Source organism: Centroberyx gerrardi, chromosome 10 (genome assembly GCF_048128805.1).
Source record: "Centroberyx gerrardi isolate f3 chromosome 10, fCenGer3.hap1.cur.20231027, whole genome shotgun sequence".
In the NCBI taxonomy this organism is placed as follows: domain Eukaryota; kingdom Metazoa; phylum Chordata; class Actinopteri; order Beryciformes; family Berycidae; genus Centroberyx; species Centroberyx gerrardi.
Genome location: NC_136006.1, coordinates 27774157 through 27794645, shown reverse-complemented (window position 1 = coordinate 27794645; position 20489 = coordinate 27774157). Strand labels below are relative to the sequence as shown.

At 42.5% G+C, this 20489-nt stretch overlaps 1 protein-coding gene across 2 annotated transcripts in view; it reads left to right on the top strand.

Moving 5' to 3' along the window:
- The window catches only part of abca12 (ATP-binding cassette, sub-family A (ABC1), member 12), an 83334-nt gene that overhangs the window by 11367 nt on the left and 51478 nt on the right, over nt 1-20489 (top strand). For both annotated transcript variants that reach the window (XM_071923132.2, XM_078286068.1), the window contains exons 8-32: nt 546-739; nt 1312-1430; nt 1911-2011; nt 2652-2798; nt 6348-6514; nt 6746-6879; nt 7021-7151; nt 7308-7475; nt 8116-8324; nt 8870-9003; nt 10235-10355; nt 10600-13233; nt 13358-13470; nt 13734-13792; nt 14286-14434; nt 14625-14755; nt 15338-15480; nt 16601-16768; nt 17028-17245; nt 17449-17561; nt 17826-17884; nt 18369-18517; nt 18708-18838; nt 19421-19563; nt 20248-20415. In XM_071923132.2, the coding sequence (XP_071779233.2) occupies nt 546-739; nt 1312-1430; nt 1911-2011; nt 2652-2798; nt 6348-6514; nt 6746-6879; nt 7021-7151; nt 7308-7475; nt 8116-8324; nt 8870-9003; nt 10235-10355; nt 10600-13233; nt 13358-13470; nt 13734-13792; nt 14286-14434; nt 14625-14755; nt 15338-15480; nt 16601-16768; nt 17028-17245; nt 17449-17561; nt 17826-17884; nt 18369-18517; nt 18708-18838; nt 19421-19563; nt 20248-20415 (6003 nt within the window). The remainder of the gene's footprint in view (nt 1-545; nt 740-1311; nt 1431-1910; nt 2012-2651; nt 2799-6347; nt 6515-6745; nt 6880-7020; nt 7152-7307; nt 7476-8115; nt 8325-8869; nt 9004-10234; nt 10356-10599; nt 13234-13357; nt 13471-13733; nt 13793-14285; nt 14435-14624; nt 14756-15337; nt 15481-16600; nt 16769-17027; nt 17246-17448; nt 17562-17825; nt 17885-18368; nt 18518-18707; nt 18839-19420; nt 19564-20247; nt 20416-20489) is intronic.

Genomic DNA, 20489 nt, shown 5'->3' with positions numbered 1-20489 from the left:
TGAGTGATTGTAGGCTACATGCTAACACTTTAGCATACACCATGTTGAGTGATAGTAGGCCACTAGCATTATCTCAAAAGTGAGGAAATGGGAACTTGTAGCAGCTCTAAAGCTAAAAGGTAAGCAATTTTAAATGGTAAATGGCCAAATCTGTCCGTTTCATGATGTATTCCTTGAAATGCCTGTTTAATGGCACATCACTGGTAGTTGTTGAGGGAGGGAAAAGCATTACTCATTTACTATCCCCACCCATATTTTCCCAGCTGGTTTAGGGAATTCAAACCGATGATCTAACCCTCTAGGGTACTACCACCTTTGTGGTGTGTGTGTGTGTGTGTGTGTATGTGTGTGTGAGAGAGAGAGAGTGTTTGCGTGCATGCATGCATTTGTGCCTGCGTGTGTATACTTGCTGTTATCAGGATAGTGTAATGGCGGTAGCTTCAAATATACACTTCAAAACTACACGGGTTTTAGTTACACACAACTCAAATTTTGCAGCCACATTGGCTTTGTCAATTCTGAACTTGCCTTACTTTGGTTGTCAGGTGCTGACGGAGCTGATGCTGAGCAACCCCAGCGAGATGGCGACGGCGGTCGGGATGGCGGTGTTGGTGTACGATCAGCTGCAGAATCAGAGCTCGCTGTGGGAAAGCTTTCTGACCATTCCCCAAATCCTCTCTCCCACCTCTCTGGACCAAGCGCTGGACGACACAGAGGCGCTGCTCACCAACTTACAGGGGTAAGGCACTCTCTGGGAGAGAACAGTGCAAGGAGCAGCATGCTGACTGAGGAATGAAAAAGGATGATTGAATCAAGCAGTTATATGGAGGAAAAACGGTTTCCAAAAAGGTGTTTTGCAACCAGTCAGTGTTGTCCACCTCTGATATGATGGAGGTTCCTCCCTGACCACAGCTACATAAAAACAGTCTATAAAACCTGCAATCAAATTTCATTTTGTTTGCAAATTTTACTTATTCACCTAATTGCTTAAATGCCTAATGTATCCCAGAGTTTCTCCTACCATTGAATAGGTGTTGTGGGTCACCCCTTAAGGACCCTGACATCAATACAATTCTGGGGGAAACACTGAATCCTAGTATTTTTTTTGACATAGAAAAAGGTCAAATTTAGACAAAAGACAAAAAAGGCAAAAAGAACAATTATTGGCAACTTCAGTATAAAATATCAGTATTGGTACTGGCCCTCAAAAACCCATATCGAGCCAGCCCTATTAGCATGAGTGCTGTCAGGTGATTGATGCAGTCTATCTCATTATGAACATTAAATGATTTTTCCCCATGGTCTCTCTAGTGCTATACATGTCATCCAGAAGAGTTTCCCTGTGTCAGGTGCCTCAGTCTCCACGGTGCACACAGTACTTGCTGCAGGCATCAACCTGATCCACTATGTTCAGAAGTGGCCTGGCAGAGGTAACTATGCAACATCACCTGCAGTGTGCATTCTGTACATTCCCATGTTTCAGCCAAGACATTCCACACTCCTGAAGGTTATTTTCTGAAATGGTACGAAGGTGTATTAAGTTGTTATAGATAGGCAGGATAAATGACACTGTAATGACAATCATAGGGAATACGAAGTACTGCGATCAATTTGGTAAATAAAACATTCATTACTTAATTTACCCATCTACTACTTTTCTTAAAGATCCAGTGCAATGATTTCAACTCAGCCAGGAACAGTTTGATGTTGATTTCTAACACAGTGAAATGGAGAAATGCAATTTTCAGCTGCACTGGTCCTTTAATAGACCAAGTCACGCCATGGAAAGGAATGACATTCATTTGATATCAAAACAACACAGGGAAAATGCCAGTGAAAAGCCCTCATATCTCCTCTGCTGATAGGCCATCATGGTGCATCGTCTTATAGTTTGATTTGATTCTGCCTAGATGTCTCCATCACGCTCGGAGATGTTGTCACGTTACAGAATGACTCAGTAAGCGAAGTGGTCAGACCTGTTCTACAGAATGTCAGGATACCACTAGACAAGGTATGTGCCGCCCTGAGTCTTTAAATATCCTCCTCACATATCCAAGAAGTAGACATGTCAAGGCATCAGGTTCTTTCCGAGGTGTCATGTGACACAATATATCAAGGAGGTACTTATTATTTACTCTACAGTAGGGATCTACTGTCTTACACTCAGGGAACAAGTCTCTTTTATCTGAATGTGAATTAAAAACAAATTTGAATCACAATTGAATTTGAAATTACAATTAAAAGTTAAATTCAATAATAATCCCATTCAGTTTCAAGTCATTGCATTCAATTTCAAAATGGGCCTTACAAATTCAATTTTTGAATTCATTCATTCAACAAATCCATTGACAATTCAGGGAGTGGGAGTGACTGAATAATTGATTTCCTCATACTACACATATAGAGTAACCTCCAAACTTGATGTCTTGCCATGTCTACTTCTCAAATATGCAGGGATATTTCAAGACTTAATTCAAGAATTTCTCAGTTTTTTTCCAGAGAGCACCTCTTGTTTTCTATACCCTCCAAGCTAAAGCGTCATTCTTTTACAATTCTTTTACTATTTTTGGGCATACCGTGTGAATTAGCCCTCTAAATTATTACAAATATGACCGAAATTCTCTCATACAAAGCTCTCTTCCTGGCCCTAGGCTATCGGCCTGACGCTGGACAGAGACACGGTGCGCTCCTACCTGTGTGACAACAGCAGCAACCCGATGTGGCTGACAGTGGCGTGCGGTACAGGCACTGTGGACATGCTGCTGGGCTGGATCAGCCCCGACAAGGTGGCCAAGCAGGTACGGTACGAGTATGATGGAGATGTTATGATCATCAACGAAGATGCTCGCAGACAACAACAGTAAGCAGAGCTGTTTGTTGATGTGGGATGGTGGCGCCTTACCTTTCTCCTTTTCTTTTTTTCTCCCAGCGTGGATGATAAAGCATAAACGTTCCCAAGCACCACCTTCTTGCTATCTACATCTGACTTGCACTCTCACTTTCTCTTCAACAACAAGAACTTACATTTAGGTTCTTCATCTATTAGTTTACTCTGACTGCTACCATAAAGTGATATCTATGCATAGCTAAAAAATTTTATGATGGTAAGACAACGCATACTCAACATTTTACACTAAAGTACATTGTTGTGTAAGCAGTGCTTCTATCTATATAGCCTATGCTATAGTTAGATTGCTAACGGTTCAGTTGCTAACGTTCACTAGCTAGCCAAGTAGCCCAAAACACTCCCACTTTCTTTCTTTCCCCTCTAACTATTGCTCTCTCAGGTATGTTGACCATCTCTCGCTCTCTCATTCATACACATTATTTTTCTTTCTCTCTTGCTCCCTCTCTCTTTCTGTCTGCCTACCTACCGTATCTGTCTCTCTCTATCTCTCTCTTCCCATCCATCTCTCTCACTCTTTCTTTCTCTCTTGCTGTCTTTGTTTCTTTCTACCTCTCCTTCTTTCTACCTATCTCTCACACTTTCTTTTATTTCTCCCTTTCTTCCTATCACTCTATAGTTTTCCTTTCTCTCTTGTGTAACCCTTCCATCAACGGCTCGTACTATGTATACTGTCGTTCTTACAGTACTAAGTTACACTAATATGCATTTGGTGAAAATGATGAAAGAGACATTCCATTGAAATAAACATGTCTAGGAGAAATTATGATCCTCTCAAAGGTGCATAGAAGGCCTAAATTTACCTTTATAATATATAATAGTTCAACCTAGACAATCTAGATGGATAAATGTTTAGAAACATGTAAAGACACACAATTAGAGAATGAGTCAAATAACTCTTCACCAGTATATCACTTTTCGTTTGGATGTGTATTGAAGGAATATGCAAAGAATAAACTAGACAGGTTGCACATACACATCCAGTGTTTCCCATTCTTCCAAACCCCCCAAAATTAAAGTTACACAATACAAAACATTTCAAAATACATTCCACGGAATTAGGCCTGTTCACCTGGGTGCACCCTTAATAGTCTTATTGCAAGCTTGCAGCAGTTTGTTGGCGCGCGAAATCGTTGGAGCTCAAAAAAACAAGATGGACGGAGTGGCATAACTGTCCTCCTCTACTGAAACACAGCTTACTCACAGTACATGAAGCACGTCCCTATTGATGATAAAATCCAAGACTGTTGCAGAAAACACACCGGAATCCCACACCGCAAGGAAATATCCACTGGAGAATCCACAGTTCACTCCCGAATTCGCTGCACGCTGTCCTCACGGCAACTCTTCATCAGAAGAACTTGTTATCAACACGACATGCTGACTTCTCTTGAACTCTGTAGACAATCTCACAACCAAAGGTAATCTTCAAGCAACGAGTAACTACTGTTTTCATCGACTTAATAACGTAATAACTTAACTAAACATTGTAAAATAAAAACGACAGCTCTCCAACATCTCTCTCTCTGCATTTCTTCTTCTCCAACATGGCGCATTCCCCCAATAGTTTTCTAGCTTCCTATTGGCTAAGAACTTAACAAGCATCGCTATTGGTTAGAATTAGCTCAGGTAACCATAACAATGGGTCAGAAATTAGCAAGAGTACTGTAGGAACTCAACACTTTGTTTAGAATATTCACAAACCTTAAAATGTACTATGCAGAGAAAATAAGAAAATACCTAATGCATTACATTACATTATATAAAATGGTTAACATGTACCGATGACAGTAATAAATGTATGATGCATTACACTGCATTAAACCCAAGTACTCACAGCAAAAGGCTGTAATGTAAATAAAAAATAACAATACATGGTTATAAAACCAGGGTATTACACTTGCTACCTGTGGCTCTCTCACAGTCTCTCTCTACCTCTCTGTCTCTCTATCTTTCTCTCTCTCTCTCTCACGCACACACACACACACATCACACACACACACACACATTCTTTTTCTTTCTCTCTTGCTCCATCTCTCTCTCTATCTCTCTCCCTATCTGTCTCTCACTCTTTCTTTCTCTCTTGCTGTCTCTGTTTCTTTCTACCTCTCTCTCTCCTTTCTACCTATCTCTCACACTTTCTTTTTATTTCCCCTTTCTTCCTATCACTATCTTTTCCTTTCTCTCTTGCTACCTGTGGCTCTCAGTCTCTCTCTATCTCTCTCTCTTTCTCTCTCTCTCTCTCTTACACACACACACACACACACACACACACACACACACACACACACACACACACACACACACACCCTCTTCCTCTTTCTTTCTCTCTTGCTACTTATCTCTCTCTCTCTCTCTCTCTCTTTCTTTTATCCTTCCTTTAATTCTCGAACGCCACCTCCACAAATAATGAGACTCAGAGGTGCACCAAACAATTAGCCTGCGACGTGAGAAACATGGTGGCCATAGCAACAGGCAGCACCGATGATGATTGTACTGCAACTCCCAGGTCGCACCTGGGCACAGAAAGCCCAGGGACATCCAATTAGTCCTGCCTCTAAGCTAGAGTCGTTTTGGTGAGATAATTACCAATCAGAAGCTGTTAGCTAACACGCTCATCCCTCTGTGTACAAACTCATAACGTTACTCGGTACATCACATAGTAACGTAGTGATTTAATGTTAGCGTGACTACATATTAATGATGTGCATGTGCTGTGTAAGTCAGACAAGCAGCCTAAATTCTCTGCCACAGTGCATTTGTGCCAGTGACATATGGGCCATATGAAATTAATGATCATTTCATTTGAATGTGATCTTAGCTCTCTGGCTCCCTATTTGATCAGCTGCCTTCATCTCTTCTATGGAGAATACAGTAGTGTTAGGTTACTTGGCTAGCTAGTGAACGTTAGCAACTGAAGTGTTCATAGCTTATAGTTTATATACAAAAGCACTCCTTACACAACAATGTACTTTAGTGTCGTATTACCATCATAAAATTATTTAGCTATGCATATACATATATCGCCATACATCACTGTATGGTAGCAGTTCAAGTAAACTAATAGATGAAGAACCTGAAAGTAAGTTCTCGTTGTTGATGTTCATTTGCATACGCAGAGGATTATCGGAGATCAAAATCACAGCTAAGGTGTGAAGATTTATTGTTAAAGTAAAATTTTCACAATAATAAATTACATACTGCTCAGTAAAGAACATGAAAGGATTTTGGCCATGCCATGATGAGGTTTCATAGCGTCCAGCTATAGAAGAATGAAGTGCGTAGCATTTGGACACAATGGACATGATAAATGGTGAGGCAGAAGTGGACAGAGGGGTGTGACTGACAGAAAGGGACAGGAGAACAGAAAAACAACAGATTGCACATGCAAGATGTATTTAAATTGAATGATTTGAATTGTATATTCTATATTAATTCCCAGGCCCTCCTGGCATGGAGTAAGCACGTGGCTCCGCGTGATGTGGCCTTCGCCAAAGGACTGCTGCACAGCCTGATGGGAGGTTCAGGCCCAGGAGGCCATGGAGGCGCCAACAACACCAGGTCCCGGCGCAGCGTAGACACACAACCACAGAACATCGAGGAGGAGCTGTGAGCAGATTTTTTTTTTCTACCTTCTGTCCTCTCTAACCATTTCAAATCTCCATTTTAAACGTGACCCAAATCTCATGCATCAGCCTCAATGTTTCATATAGCTGCATATTTAGAGAATGCTAAAAGAGCCAATAAAGTCTCTCTGTAGTTAGACGTACAGTATAGCCTAAATGTATAGTATCTACTTTCTATTGAGTCTGGTCTGGCATCTATCTCATGCATTGGCAGGTTTTTGGCGGTCGGCCAAGTGGTGTTGGATATTCTGAAAAGTGTCCCAGAGGTGGACATGGTTGTCCACAGCGTCCTCAGGACTGGCTTTACCTCCATGAAGACAGCCAATCTGGTCCTAGATACTGTAGAGGGTAAGACTACACAGCGTACATCGCTATCTTGCAATATACATACTAAAGGAAAAATCCATCCTATAACACTTAAACACTATTAAAATCAGATATTATATTGATGTTCACATGTTTGTCTTGCAAACTCTTCCTGCTTTGCAGAAATGATGGACAACGTCTTAAAAGATGCCAGTCACCTCCGAATGACCTTCCTCACATTAATGACAAACCAGTCTGAGGCAAGCGTTTGGATTGGTCATGTCCTGAACAGTGTGATGGAAATTATTATGATGGTAAGCCTAATTTATTTCAGTGATGTTCCTCTCCCTGCTCCCTGTCATTGGTTGTTCAAAATACTGCATGTAGCTCAACATGAAGGTATGACACATGTATGTGGTTGTTGGTAGCAGCAATCTATCAAGTAATGTCCTTTGCCTCCATTTCACCAGAGTCTGACATCTGAGGAACCTTTAACATGTGAGCGTCTCCTGGGTCCCTTCGAGTGGCTCTTACCCACCCACACTGTGAACATCGAGGTGTGGAGGTCCGTGATCTGCCAAAACAGCTCTACCTTGCTGCAAGGTCTGCTGATGGACTGGCTGCCTTTGGTTCAGAAGGTAAAGGCCAAAGGTTACCAAGCTGCATTTGAGGGTTAAGTTGGGTTAGGAAGCATATATGGAGTTGAAAGTCCAGGTTGCAGCTTGATCATCTCATTCATAGCAACCTGAATGAATCAATTGTGGTGTAGTTTATCCAGCTGACATCACTTTACACATTTTCCAGCTATGCTTAGAAATTGTGAGGGTGATAACAAATGACACATGCAATATTGAATATACATGTCTATAGTGTTCTTGGCCTGTGTTCTTGGGCTTCTGGATGATAAAGTAGATGGTAAATCGATGGTGGTTGTTATTAACAAACATAAACATTCTTAACAACTTGTTAAGAATGTTTAGAAGATTTTATAGGAGCATGCCAAGAATGAAAAAGCAATTCCAGCTTCAAGTGAGCCTTTGCCATTATGGTTTTGCTTATTTAGGTCATATCACCTGAGAAATCTTCCAGGCATTATTGGAAATTTACAAAGAGTGGACTATATACATTCAGTGTTTTCTTTCCCTGCCAATTCCCTTTTGGCATACAGGTTTAAACTTTGTCTCGGGTTCATTCACATATAATTATGATCCAAAACGTATCACAAATGTGTCAGGAATGTGCTTTTCAGCGTAGTTGTGTTTTGCCTTTTCTCCCCAGGCACAAGAAATATACAGCGCCCTTCTAGGCCAAGCGGACTACAACGTAACTCTTCCCATGATCCTCTCTGAGTGGCAAATGCTGTCTAACAACTCTCTGCACTTTGGAGTATTTTTGGAGCGAGTGGCCACGGCGCTGGGTGGAGAAGACTGGAGTGACTGGACGCCAGAGAACAGCACCTACGATGTGACCGGGACTCTTCAACAAAGGTCTTGTGACAATCTTAGTCATAGCTGCAGGGCTTCATTCCACAACACTGTATATCTGATTCACAGAAAAACTTCCATCCTTATGTTTATTGCTCAATATTTCACCAAAATACAGATGATTATGCCCTCTAAAATGTTTTTTTTTTGTAATTAAAGCAGCCAATAACTTGATTCTAATTCCATTCCAGTTTTTTTTCTTTCATGCCAACACATTTTATAGCTGTAAGAGACGAATGTCTGATATCTCTCTTCAATTATAGAGCTGCCTTTTCATGCAGGGTTTGAGGCCCAGTTCTTCACCAACAGCATTTTTCAGCAAAGACCTTGATGGAAAATAGATTTTCATCTAGGTTGGACTAGGCAGAGCAACTGGTCCATGTCTTTGAATGCTGAAATGCACTGAAATGAAACATAAGGGTGCATGGGATGTAGGACCAGTTTTCCTCCATGATGTGTTTTGAATAATCAACACGATGTCTTGTCCTGCATGGTGTCTGTCCCCATTTAATCTCATCAACAGTGTTGTGTTTTTGTTTTGGTTTCAGTGTTTTCTTGGCCATGGTGAGTTTAGGAGAAAATTTGGAGAAGAGCCAACTGTGGCCCCAGGTGAAGAACTACTTCCATATGGTTCACTGGATTATGAACTACAAGCCTGGTGTCACAACTCAGCCAGCAAACTGTGAGTCCCATTCTATTCTATTCTATTCTATTCTATTCTTCTTACATTCAGTAAGTAAACAACATAGCTGTCACTAAGAATAACCATGTCTACTATTTGCAGGCAGTCTCTTCAACCACAAACAAGTTAGCACAGTACAGATCAGATGCTGCTGTTAGTGCAATTCATTTTTAATTGTCCTATTGTCAATTCCCCAGAACCAAATTTGAAATTTAAACAGTGAGACAGCCAAGAGTGAAAATGAGGAAGGGAAAAATGTTTTCCACCATCTATCAGATGCAGAATTTTTACGTTATCATCCAAACTTCATCTACCATCTACCAGTCATTGTAGCCGAAGGAATAATAAATCTTGTTTCTAAATTTTTTGATCCATTTTTTTCTGAGCCAAACCCTTAAATAGACTGAAACTAGTCCATACCCGGGAATGCGCGCGCCACAACTACGTGCAGACTTCCAGGGATGCGCGCGCCACAACTCTGTGCAGACTTGCCAAAAATGCTAATAAACAGCTTAAATTTGGGAAAATGGAAAAATCTGCTTTGTCAGTCCCTACCTAAGCCAATGCTCAATGCCCATGTGCAGTTTCAGATTGATTGGCCAACCCATTGAGGAGCAAAATGGATGCAGACAAACAGACAGAAGGACAGAGTTTTCCTCATTTTATAGTAGGATTATAGTAGGATAGACTAATTGTCAGGCAAAAGAGCTTTCCTATGTTGGTAATAAATAACAAGAGTTTGTCAGCCTGTCAAAGTTTTTTTCCGAAGTTCCTAAAGTTTTGAAAAGTTTATTGCAGTGACTTTTTTTGTGTGAAATTATGTCTTGTTTTTGCTTTGTGTACACTAATTACAAAACTCCATTGGCATTTCTAAATATTAATCCTAATTAATATACAATCATTAAACTGTGACTGACAAAGAAGGAATGGCAAATTGACATTTTTGTCATACCTCATTCTATACATATGGTCCTGTATATTAATTGATAGAGGATGTCACTGGGATTGTATAATGAAGCTCACTTTTGACTGCAGACATTGCTGCTAAAAATATGGGTAGAGTAAGTGGTGGAAAATATCTCACCAAATGAAGTCAAATTTATTCATAAAGTGCTAAAACAAGTTTACAGTTGCAATTGCAAGATATGAGGTAAATGTGTGTGTGTGTGTGTGTGTGTTTGTGTGTGTGTGTGTGTGTGCATGTGTATTATATGTTTGTTCTCCCCTTCAGGTTCTGTTGATATCAACACCTTAGCTATTCTTTGTGACACTGGTTTCAACTGGCCACAGTTTGTTCAAGGTACAGCTCAGGCTGTGATGTCACTTCCAACCAGCCAAGACGTCCTGATCAAGTAAGTGGCAGTTTGTTAGTGATAGTTTTATTGAATGTGAAGCAGATGCATAATGCATATATGTGCTTTGAAATTAATTATTCTTACTTGTGTTAAGGTTCTGTTATTGGCCTTTTAAATGTATAATGTAGTATAATGTAATTAAAACACCAATACGAGTATTATTGTTCTCTTTTTTTACACACATTGATACAGTATCCTTCAAAAGTCTGACTTGTTCTGTTCCACTTTCTGCTTTCCACAGTTGTCTCAAGGGGACTGTGAATCTCTTGCAGCATGTGTATGGCAGCATCTTTAAACATCAGGCAGCATCATATTTCCAACAAGAAATCCCAGGTGGCAATGCGCTCTCGGCCTATCTGCTTAACCTGATGACTAACCTGGATGGCTTTGCCCAGACGCTCACCACCCTTAATGACCGTGACATCTCTGATCTTAATCTCGTGCTTCCCCTCATCAATAACCTGTTACAATCCACGGGTCTCACGCCCCTGCAGCACCTGTTTTACAGCGACGCTCCCCTCAATGTCTCCACAGTAGTGAATGTCGCCGTGAAGCTTGGCAGACTCAACCAGCACATTTTTACCTTCAATGAGACGGACCCTACGCTGCCTGATCTGGAGCAGTTGATAATACGGTTTCTCTCCATGGAGGCGAACCTCACCCTGCCTCTGTCCCTCAGCATGGGGCACACCCTGCTCACTTATTCTGGCTACCTCAGCCCTGAAGATGTGGCCCGCCTCAAGGAGGCCATACATCCTTTCACCAACCAGACCTCAGCAGGCCTTGTAGAGACCATCCTCAGTGCCATGGAGCTGCTGAAGACAGTGATAGATGCCCCTAATGGCGACCCGACAAACATCATCCTGGGGTACATTCGCCAGCTTCAGGAGTTCCTGGTTTCTGCTCTCAGACTACACAGAATTGAACAGCTGCGGTTACCCAGCGGGCAGCTGAGCACAGCTCAAATCACCGACCTCTACTTGGTTGCCATGGACCTCCTCAAGCTCCTCACCCCCGAGGGCCTTCAGAACCTCACTCAGGCCGGGCCAGATGCTGCCCAGAAGGTTGTCATACAGAAAATGCTGGCCTTCCTACCCGTTGAGGTCCAGCAGCATGTTGCTAGTCTTCTCCAGGATTTCCAAGCACTGCAGAATCAGCTGTCATCCTGTACGACAGGGCAGGACTGTGTGGCTGGGGTCTCAGAAATCTTCATGTTCCTGGATCAGATATTAGAGATGATGCTAGCAGGCAAAGGCAACATCACCATCACACTAGCTGCAAAAAGCTCTTTCCTGGGGAGAGAGGAATATATGAAAATGACAACCACCCTTTTCTCACTCCTCCTGTCCCCACAGGATGCCAGCTACGTGAGAACATTCAATCAGACTCTCCATTTCATCCGGTTGGTCATGGCTATACCAAATGCTACTGTATCTGATGTCCAGAATGCCCTGAGACAGTCAGACCTCACCCTGGAGGAGCTGAACAGCATCGCTGCTCTGGCTGGAGCTGCCAACATAAATTACCTTATGGTGAACATCATGGAGGTTATCAACGTCCGCCAGTGTTTTGAGCCGCAGCACGCCCCAATGGTGACAGCCCAGTGTGCTATGGGACTGATAAATGGGCTCAGTGGTTTCCTCACACACCTACCTGCTCTCCGTAACGAGACCGCCATCCTCTCCCTCATCCCGGTACTCGTCAATAAAACTATCACTGATGTTGCACATGTTGACTTCAGTTCCGATCCACACCTGGCAACCATAGAGGTCCTGAACAACACCCTGGCCAATATCAAGATGAGCCTCCAGCTGATCCATCTGAACTCTCCTGAGGTCATGAATGAAATCAGAGTGGTGGAGGGTCTGTTAAAACTAGCCGCCAACCCCGAACCCTTTAAAGGTCTCTCTAACAACACCTTGATGGCAAACCCCCAGTATGCCCAGAAGGTATACCTGGAGATTGTCGAGTGGTACCTGAAAAAGCTGGAGAACTTCACCAGCAGTAGCTCGGTCTCAGAGCTACTCTATCCTTTTTACCGTCTCACAGAAATGCAAGTGGCTATACAGCTGTCACAGGCAGAAGTCTCTTTGTTTATCGGTAACCAGGTTGAGTACCTGATGAATAACCTCCAGTACCCTATCGATGGGGCAGGGGTGAGTCAAATTGGGCAGACAACCATCAAGATTCTCCGGCATCAATTTGAATTCATAAAGGAGAACCTAGAGATTCAGAATGACTATTTCCAAAGCATTGGCATGGAGCCAGTGTTCAACACAACCATTCTGGATGCCACTGAGCACCAAATCACGCAATACCTCGACCTTATACGGGATTGGCTGAGACATCCCAACGTCACCTTGGTCCTCACCAGTATGCTCCAATGGGGGACCATGAATGTCTCCAACCCCGGTGCAGATCTCCACCTCCTGCTTCAGACGATGGGTCATTTCCTCAATGATGAGCAACTGGCCTACGTCTCCTTCATCGACAACATCACCCAGGCGCTGAACAAGGCCATCATGGTGGCGGGGCAACCAGGCGGCCTGCAGAGCGACCACTTCTCGGGCGCTGTCTTGGAAGCAGTGCAAAGTGCCATGCAGAGCCTGACCGCAGTGACGGGCCCGCTGCCGCTAGCTGTCCGCCAGAACATCCTGGGCATCGTGCGGGATTCACTTCAGCTGATTGTCAAACCCGACATGAGCTTTGCTTCATCGCGTAACATCTCCCTCCTCATCCTCAAGAGAGCTGAGAGCATTGTCCAACAGATAGTACCTAAAATGATCGCTGATTACCTGCTGTCTGGAATCCAAATAGCAACCACATATTTTGAGACCATGTCCTCACCTGGTGGACCAGACAAGTGGAATGAGATGTGAGTGATGTTTCTAGTTTACTTGAAAATGACAAAATTATCCTGATCTTGTGTTTTGTTGTTGAAATTACATTGCAGATACAGACCTGTTCATGTGAATAGTGATATGCTTTGTTTCTCTAAGCATTCTGAATGAGATGAAGACGATCCAGAGCCTCCTGCCTCCGAACAGCACGGCCCAGGCCTATATATCTGTCTTCATTAACATCACTCACTTCATCTTGGAGTCTGGCCAAGGCAAGTCAGCTTCTCAGTGTCACTGTAGGTGCACAGCATGTTGTGTCCTAATGCACTCTGATGGAGTGGAGGTAGCATCATGAACTTCATTATTCAATAATGTTTCACGCCTCTCCGCCAGACAGTCTAAGCACTTTGGGCCAAAGGGGCATGGTGTGTCCTATTGTGAGAACAAGTGTCCTCAAAAAAAAAAAAATCAATCAATGTCTTCACTTTAGCTTTGTATGGAGTACAGAGTATAACAGTGTTTTCTATTATTTCAGGCAACATGAGTCTCTGGGCAAGTTTTGAGAGTGGAAATCTACCTGTAATTATTAGTCAGGTAAGGCCTGAAAAACTCTGTTACATCTGTGTGAAATATTTGTTCTCGCTTTACTAAAGTTTAGTGTAATTTGATTTCATTTGTGTGGAAAATGAAACATCAGACCAGTACAAATATAATGCTCATAAAAAGGCATAGTCATAGTCATTTGTTGCCTTTTGGTGTCTTTTGTTCATAGTCACCTGTGAACAAAAGGCAACAAAAGGCAACAAATACTGTAGATTAACGCACAGTTACAAACCACGCCTGACTACATACCAATCATCAAAGCACTGATGTATCATTCATCATCACAGACATCATGTCAAACACAAAACGGTCTCATCGTCTTATCAAGGTGGTGTCTCTGGTAGCCTTTCCATCAGCACATAGTATTCTTGTCATATTTCAGTTAGTCATGTTTATATCACATGAATCACATAAAAAATCCATCACATGAAATCCATCTTTCAGAAATGTAACTTTGTCTTTTCTCCCCTTTTTTCCTGTTCAGATGGGCAAACTCTTAAACACTCTCTTGCCCCTTCTAACGGGAGGCTCAGGCTTACAAATAACCATTCCACCTCTGGAGGGCTTCGCTGATCTCGCTCATGTCCTGGAGCAGGTGATGACTGGGAAGGCAAACCAAGACACCTGGAACAAGTAAGTTTAACTATTACTTGCCAGGGAAATAAGCCAAACAAGTAAATAGGGTGTTGGTTAGATAGCACCTTAATGATGAATCTCAGGCTCTCTGTGAATGTGAGATGTCTTGTGAGTTTATTTAATAGTTGTGTTGTCCAGTTGCCTCTGTGATTGCCCTAAATTAAATTCCTCCTGTGTTTTGTTACAGAATTGAAAAGATGCTAGAAGCCCTACTGTCTACTTTGAAAGGGACACCGCTTTGGGACGGTATCCCGCCTGTTGCCTCACTGTTGGAGAAAGTTATAGGAGCCGTGGTTAACAACTCGCAAGCAGAGAATGGTGAGAACGCCACTGAACAGCAAGGCTATTGACATACATGTATTACATGTATATGTCTCAAAGTGATGATCTAGAATCAGTATGGCCATTTGGGTCATGATGGACGTTATAGACAAGGATAGCCTGGTTGGTGATCCTGGATCATCACTGTTACTCAAATAAAACCAACAAGGACCTTTGTCTCAAGGATGCATAATTATTTCCTGTGTAAGACCTACAGTATGTAGGTAACATGTAGCAAATATCACATAGCACCTCTAGACATAGGTTTTATCATCTCTACCATACACATTTCAAGGACATACCTTGAAACAAACTGAAGCAATTGTTCCAAAGTGAGTTTTCTACCATTTCAAAAATATGGCATAACCTCACAAAATGATTGTGTGAAATGAAAACATTACTGAGGCTATTACCTCGCTTAAACATACCAGATAGCAACATTTTAGAGGATGTAGTCCGTATTTTTCATATTTCAGTAATGAACAAGACGTATCATTGTTTTTTTCCAAAATGTGTATATAGAACTTCGGAGCGACGCCCTTCAAAACTGTCAAAATGTCTGTCTTTTATTCCCCTCAGTGTTCATACTAAGTCTCCAAATGCCCATAACGACCCTGATGGCAGATATTGTACATTCTGTGAATAGCAGTCACTTCAACTTGTCTGATGTGTCGGAAAGAATGCAGGTGGCCATCGAACTCACGGTGCAAGCCGCCCATCAGGTTAGACTGCCTCTATCTGTTCTGCCTGACTGGTTCCCAGAGAGAGAATGACATAGCGTGCATCGACATGCTTGTGTGTGTGAGTGGGTTCACGCACGTTTGCTCGCAGTTGTTTGTGGGTATGTTTGTGTGTGTGTCTGACGATGTGGAGAAAAAAAAGATCTTCATGCTTATTAGCGATAACAATGCGCAGCTGTCATGCTAACTTAATACATGGTGTGTTGAAAGTTGCCATTCTTGCCTTAGTGGAAAAACACGTTCGAGGTTATGTTGTTCATAATAGATTTGTGGTGTTATTGTTCTACCTACCCACTTAGGCCAGTGGGTGCTGACATAAATTGTAAAAGGCGTTTGACAGGGAGCAGCCACAAACCAGAACATAAATAGCATCAGGCCTTAACTTGGCTGGTTAACACTTTGAATGGCAACATCAGAACACACCTGTAGGCTACGTGTTAATAGCTGGGCTTTGTTACTCGCATTGCCCAAGCCTGATCCAAAGGTCAGATTGTATGAGGCAATAGCAGTTAAAGGGTTAAGAAATGCTCCTTTTTGGTAAAACTTATAAAAGGTCCGTTTGATATACAGCACAAAAGTTAAAACATGATTATGGTGCTTGATGTCTAGAGACCTACTGCATTTCAGTACTGACTTTCAGTATTTGTCAGATACTATGACATATGCTTATCTACACTGAGTCTGTTGTATAAGAGCGGAGCACTGTTAAAATGTTTCATATTGTCCTGTGTTTACCTTAGAGAGAATCTAGTTACAGTCTTTCAGAGAGTTCAAATACGGCAGAAACTCTATAGGTGACCCATTATTTGTTTGTATGTGTGCACACACATTGTGTGTGCATATGTGTGTATGTGTGTGTGTGTTTATGTGTACCTAGTACGCAAGTGTATGAGAACTGATGATACCTGTGTGAGACTTCTGCCCTTTTCATCGCCTCTCTCTAAATCGCATGAACAGAGAGATTGTGACATTTCCCCTGTGCCTGTGCCTTTTGTCTCCACGTCACTTTGTTCCCTGTCCTCCTAACTGAACTGGTTTTCTCTGAACAATGCGTGAAAAAGACGATGAGCCGATTGCCTATTGTTGACATTTTGCCCTGTAGGCTAATGGCACATTGGAGTGCAGTGAAGCTCTCACCGCCTGGGAGCCGGTAAGGGAGGCGGCTGGGCTGACCAAGGCCACCCTGGACATGTGGTGCACCATCAGCTTGCACCCTGTCATGGAGGCCTACGCCACAGCCCAGATTGTCTATGACAACCTGAACATGAGTGTGAGTCAATTAAACTGTAATTAAGTGGGAAACTGCAATTAAACTTATGTTATTCAGTCAGAGGATCAGACAAGATTGAAGGGGGGGTGTTACATTCTGAAGTGATCCCTCCGACAAGATAAGAGTATATAGATAAGAAAAACTAATTTCAAATGTGATTAACATTTTCACCACTTGGTGGCAGTGTTGATTCACCGAGCAAGCGGCCAGTAACAAACTGCCAGTAACCCTCCCTCTCTACTGTATGTTGCCTGTACAGCACATGGGTGTGGGACCAGCCTCTGCCAGCGCCACGGCTGCCAAGATTGTCGCGGCTGTACAGTCTCTCTACCAAGTCAACGTTAACCGCTCACTTGTGACAGAACAGCTCATCATGGTTTTCTCCAGCCAGCTCTCCATGCTGGCAGGCCAGCCTCTGAGCCCCGAGGCACAGCTTCACTGGTACAAGCAGTTCCAGGACATGCAGCTGCAACAGAGGTGACTATCACGGCCATGATGCCCCTATCAGATGATAGTGATGATTGGTAACATGACGTGCTCTGTGTCCAAACACTCTGTAAGGTTTTCATCTCATGATTTACTACATGTTTTAAAGGAAACATCCACCCTAAAACACTTCAACACTGCATTGCAGATACAGACCTGTTCATGTGAATAGTGATATGCTTTGTTTCTCTAAGCATTCTGAATGAAATGAAGACGATCCAGAGCCTCCTGCCTCCGAACAGCACGGCCCAGGCCTATATATCTGTCTTCATTAACATCACTCACTTCATCTTGGAGTCTGGCCAAGGCAAGTCAGCTTCTCAGTGTCACTGTAGGTGTACAGCATGTTGTGTCCTAATGCACTCTGATGGAGTGGAGGTAGCATCATGAACTTCATTATTCAATAATGTTTCACGCCTCTCCGCCAGACAGTCTAAGCACTTTGGGCCAAAGGGGCATGGTGTGTCCTATTGTGAGAACAAGTGTCCTCAAAAAAATAAAAAATAAAAATCAATCAATGTCTTCGCTTTGTATGGAGTACAGAGTATAACAGTGTTTTCTATTATTTCAGGCAACATGAGTCTCTGGGCAAGTTTTGAGAGTGGAAATCTACCTGTAATTATTAGTCAGGTAAGGCCTGAAAAACTCTGTTACATCTGTGTGAAATATTTGTTCTCGCTTTACTAAAGTTTAGTGTAATTTGATTTAATTTGTGTGGAAAATGAAACATCCTGTAGGTCTGCAGGTGGAACATCAGACCAGTACAAATATAATGCTCATAAAAAGACATAGTCATAGTCATTTGTTGCCTTTTGGTGTTTTTTGTTCATAGTCACCTGTGAACAAAAGGCAACAAATACTGTAGATTAACGCACAGTTACAAACCACGCCTGACTACATACCAATCATCAAAGCACTGATGTATCATTCATCATCACAGACATCATGTCAAACACAAAACGGTCTCATCATCTTATCAAGGTGGTGTCTCTGGTAGCCTTTCCATCAGCACATAGCATTCTTGTCATATTTCAGTTAGTCATGTTTATGAATCACATGAAATCCATCTTTCAGAAATGTAACTTTGTCTTTTCTCCCCTTTTTTCCTGTTCAGATGGGCAAACTCTTAAACACTCTCTTGCCCCTTCTAACGGGAGGCTCAGGCTTACAAATAACCATTCCACCTCTGGAGGGCTTCGCTGATCTCGCTCATGTCCTGGAGCAGGTGATGACTGGGAAGGCAAACCAAGACACCTGGAACAAGTAAGTTTAACTATTACTTGCCAGGGAAATAAGCCAAACAAGTAAATAGGGTGTTGGTTAGATAGCACCTTAATGATGAATCTCAGGCTCTCTGTGAATGTGAGATGTCTTGTGAGTTTATTTAATAGTTGTGTTGTCCAGTTGCCTCTGTGATTGCCCTAAATTAAATTCCTCCTGTGTTTTGTTACAGAATTGAAAAGATGCTAGAAGCCCTACTGTCTACTTTGAAAGGGACACCGCTTTGGGACGGTATCCCGCCTGTTGCCTCACTGTTGGAGAAAGTTATAGGAGCCGTGGTTAACAACTCGCAAGCAGAGAATGGTGAGAACGCCACTGAACAGCAAGGCTATTGGCTTACATGTATTACATGTATATGTCTCAAAGTGATGATCTAGAATCAGTATGGCCATTTGGGTCATGATGGACGTTATAGACAAGGATAGCCTGGTTGGTGATCCTGGATCATCACTGTTACTCAAATAAAACCAACAAGGACCTTTGTCTCAAGGATGCATAATTATTTCCTGTGTAAGACCTACAGTATGTAGGTAACATGTAGCAAATATCACATAGCACCTCTAGACATAGGTTTTATCATCTCTACCATACACATTTCAAGGACATACCTTGAAACAAACTGAAGCAATTGTTCCAAAGTGAGTTTTCTACCATTTCAAAAATATGACATAACCTCACAAAATGATTGTGTGAAATGAAAACATTACTGAGGCTATTACCTCGCTTAAACATACCAGATAGCAACATTTTAGAGGATGTAGTCCGTATTTTTCATATTTCAGTAATGAACAAGACGTATCATTGTTTTTTCCCAAAATGTGTATATAGAACTTCGGAGCGACGCCCTTCAAAATTGTCAAAATGTCTGTCTTTTATTCCCCTCAGTGTTCATACTAAGTCTCCAAATGCCCATAACGACCCTGATGGCAGATATTGTACATTCTGTGAATAGCAGTCACTTCAACTTGTCTGATGTGTCGGAAAGAATGCAGGTGGCCATCGAACTCACGGTGCAAGCCGCCCATCAGGTTAGACTGCCTCTATCTGTTCTGCCTGACTGGTTCCCAGAGAGAGAATGACATAGCGTGCATCGACATGCTTGTGTGTGTGAGTGGGTTCGCGCACGTTTGCTCGCAGTTGTTTGTGGATGCGTTTGCGTGTGTGTCTGACAGTTGTGGTGTTACTGTTCTACCTACCCACTTAGGCCAGTGGGTGCTGACATAAATTGTAAAAGGCGTTTGACAGGGAGCAGCCACAAACCAGAACATAAATAGCATCAGGCCTTAACTTGGCTGGTTAACACTTTGAATGGCAACATCAGAACACACCTGTAGGCTATGTGTTAATAGCTGGGCTTTGTTACTCGCATTGCCCACGCCTGATCCAAAGGTCAGATTATACAAAGCAATAGCAGTCAAAGGGTTAAGAAATGCTCCTTTTTGGTGAAACTGATAAAAGGTCCGTTTGATATACAGCACAAAAGTTAAAACATGATTATGGTGCTTGATGTCTAGAGACCTACTGCATTTCAGTACTGACTTTCAGTATTTGTCAGATACTGTGATTGTGACATTTCCCCTGTGCCTTTTGTCTCCATGTCACTTTGTTCTGTTTCCATCCCTCTCCTCCTAACTGAACTGGTTTTCTCTGAACAATGCGTGAGAAAGACGATGAGCTGATGAGCTGCCTATTGTTGACATTTTGCCCTGTAGGCTAATGGCACATTGGAGTGCAGTGAAGCTCTCACCGCCTGGGAGCCGGTAAGGGAGGCGGCTGGGCTGACCAAGGCCACCCTGGACATGTGGTGCACCATCAGCCTGCAGCCTGTCATGGAGGCCTACGCCGCAGCCCAGATTGTCTATGACAACCTGAACATGAGTGTGAGTCGATTAAACTGTAATTAAAGAGTAACTAAACCCCAAACCCAAATCTTTGGTGATGCCTGACACCTAAT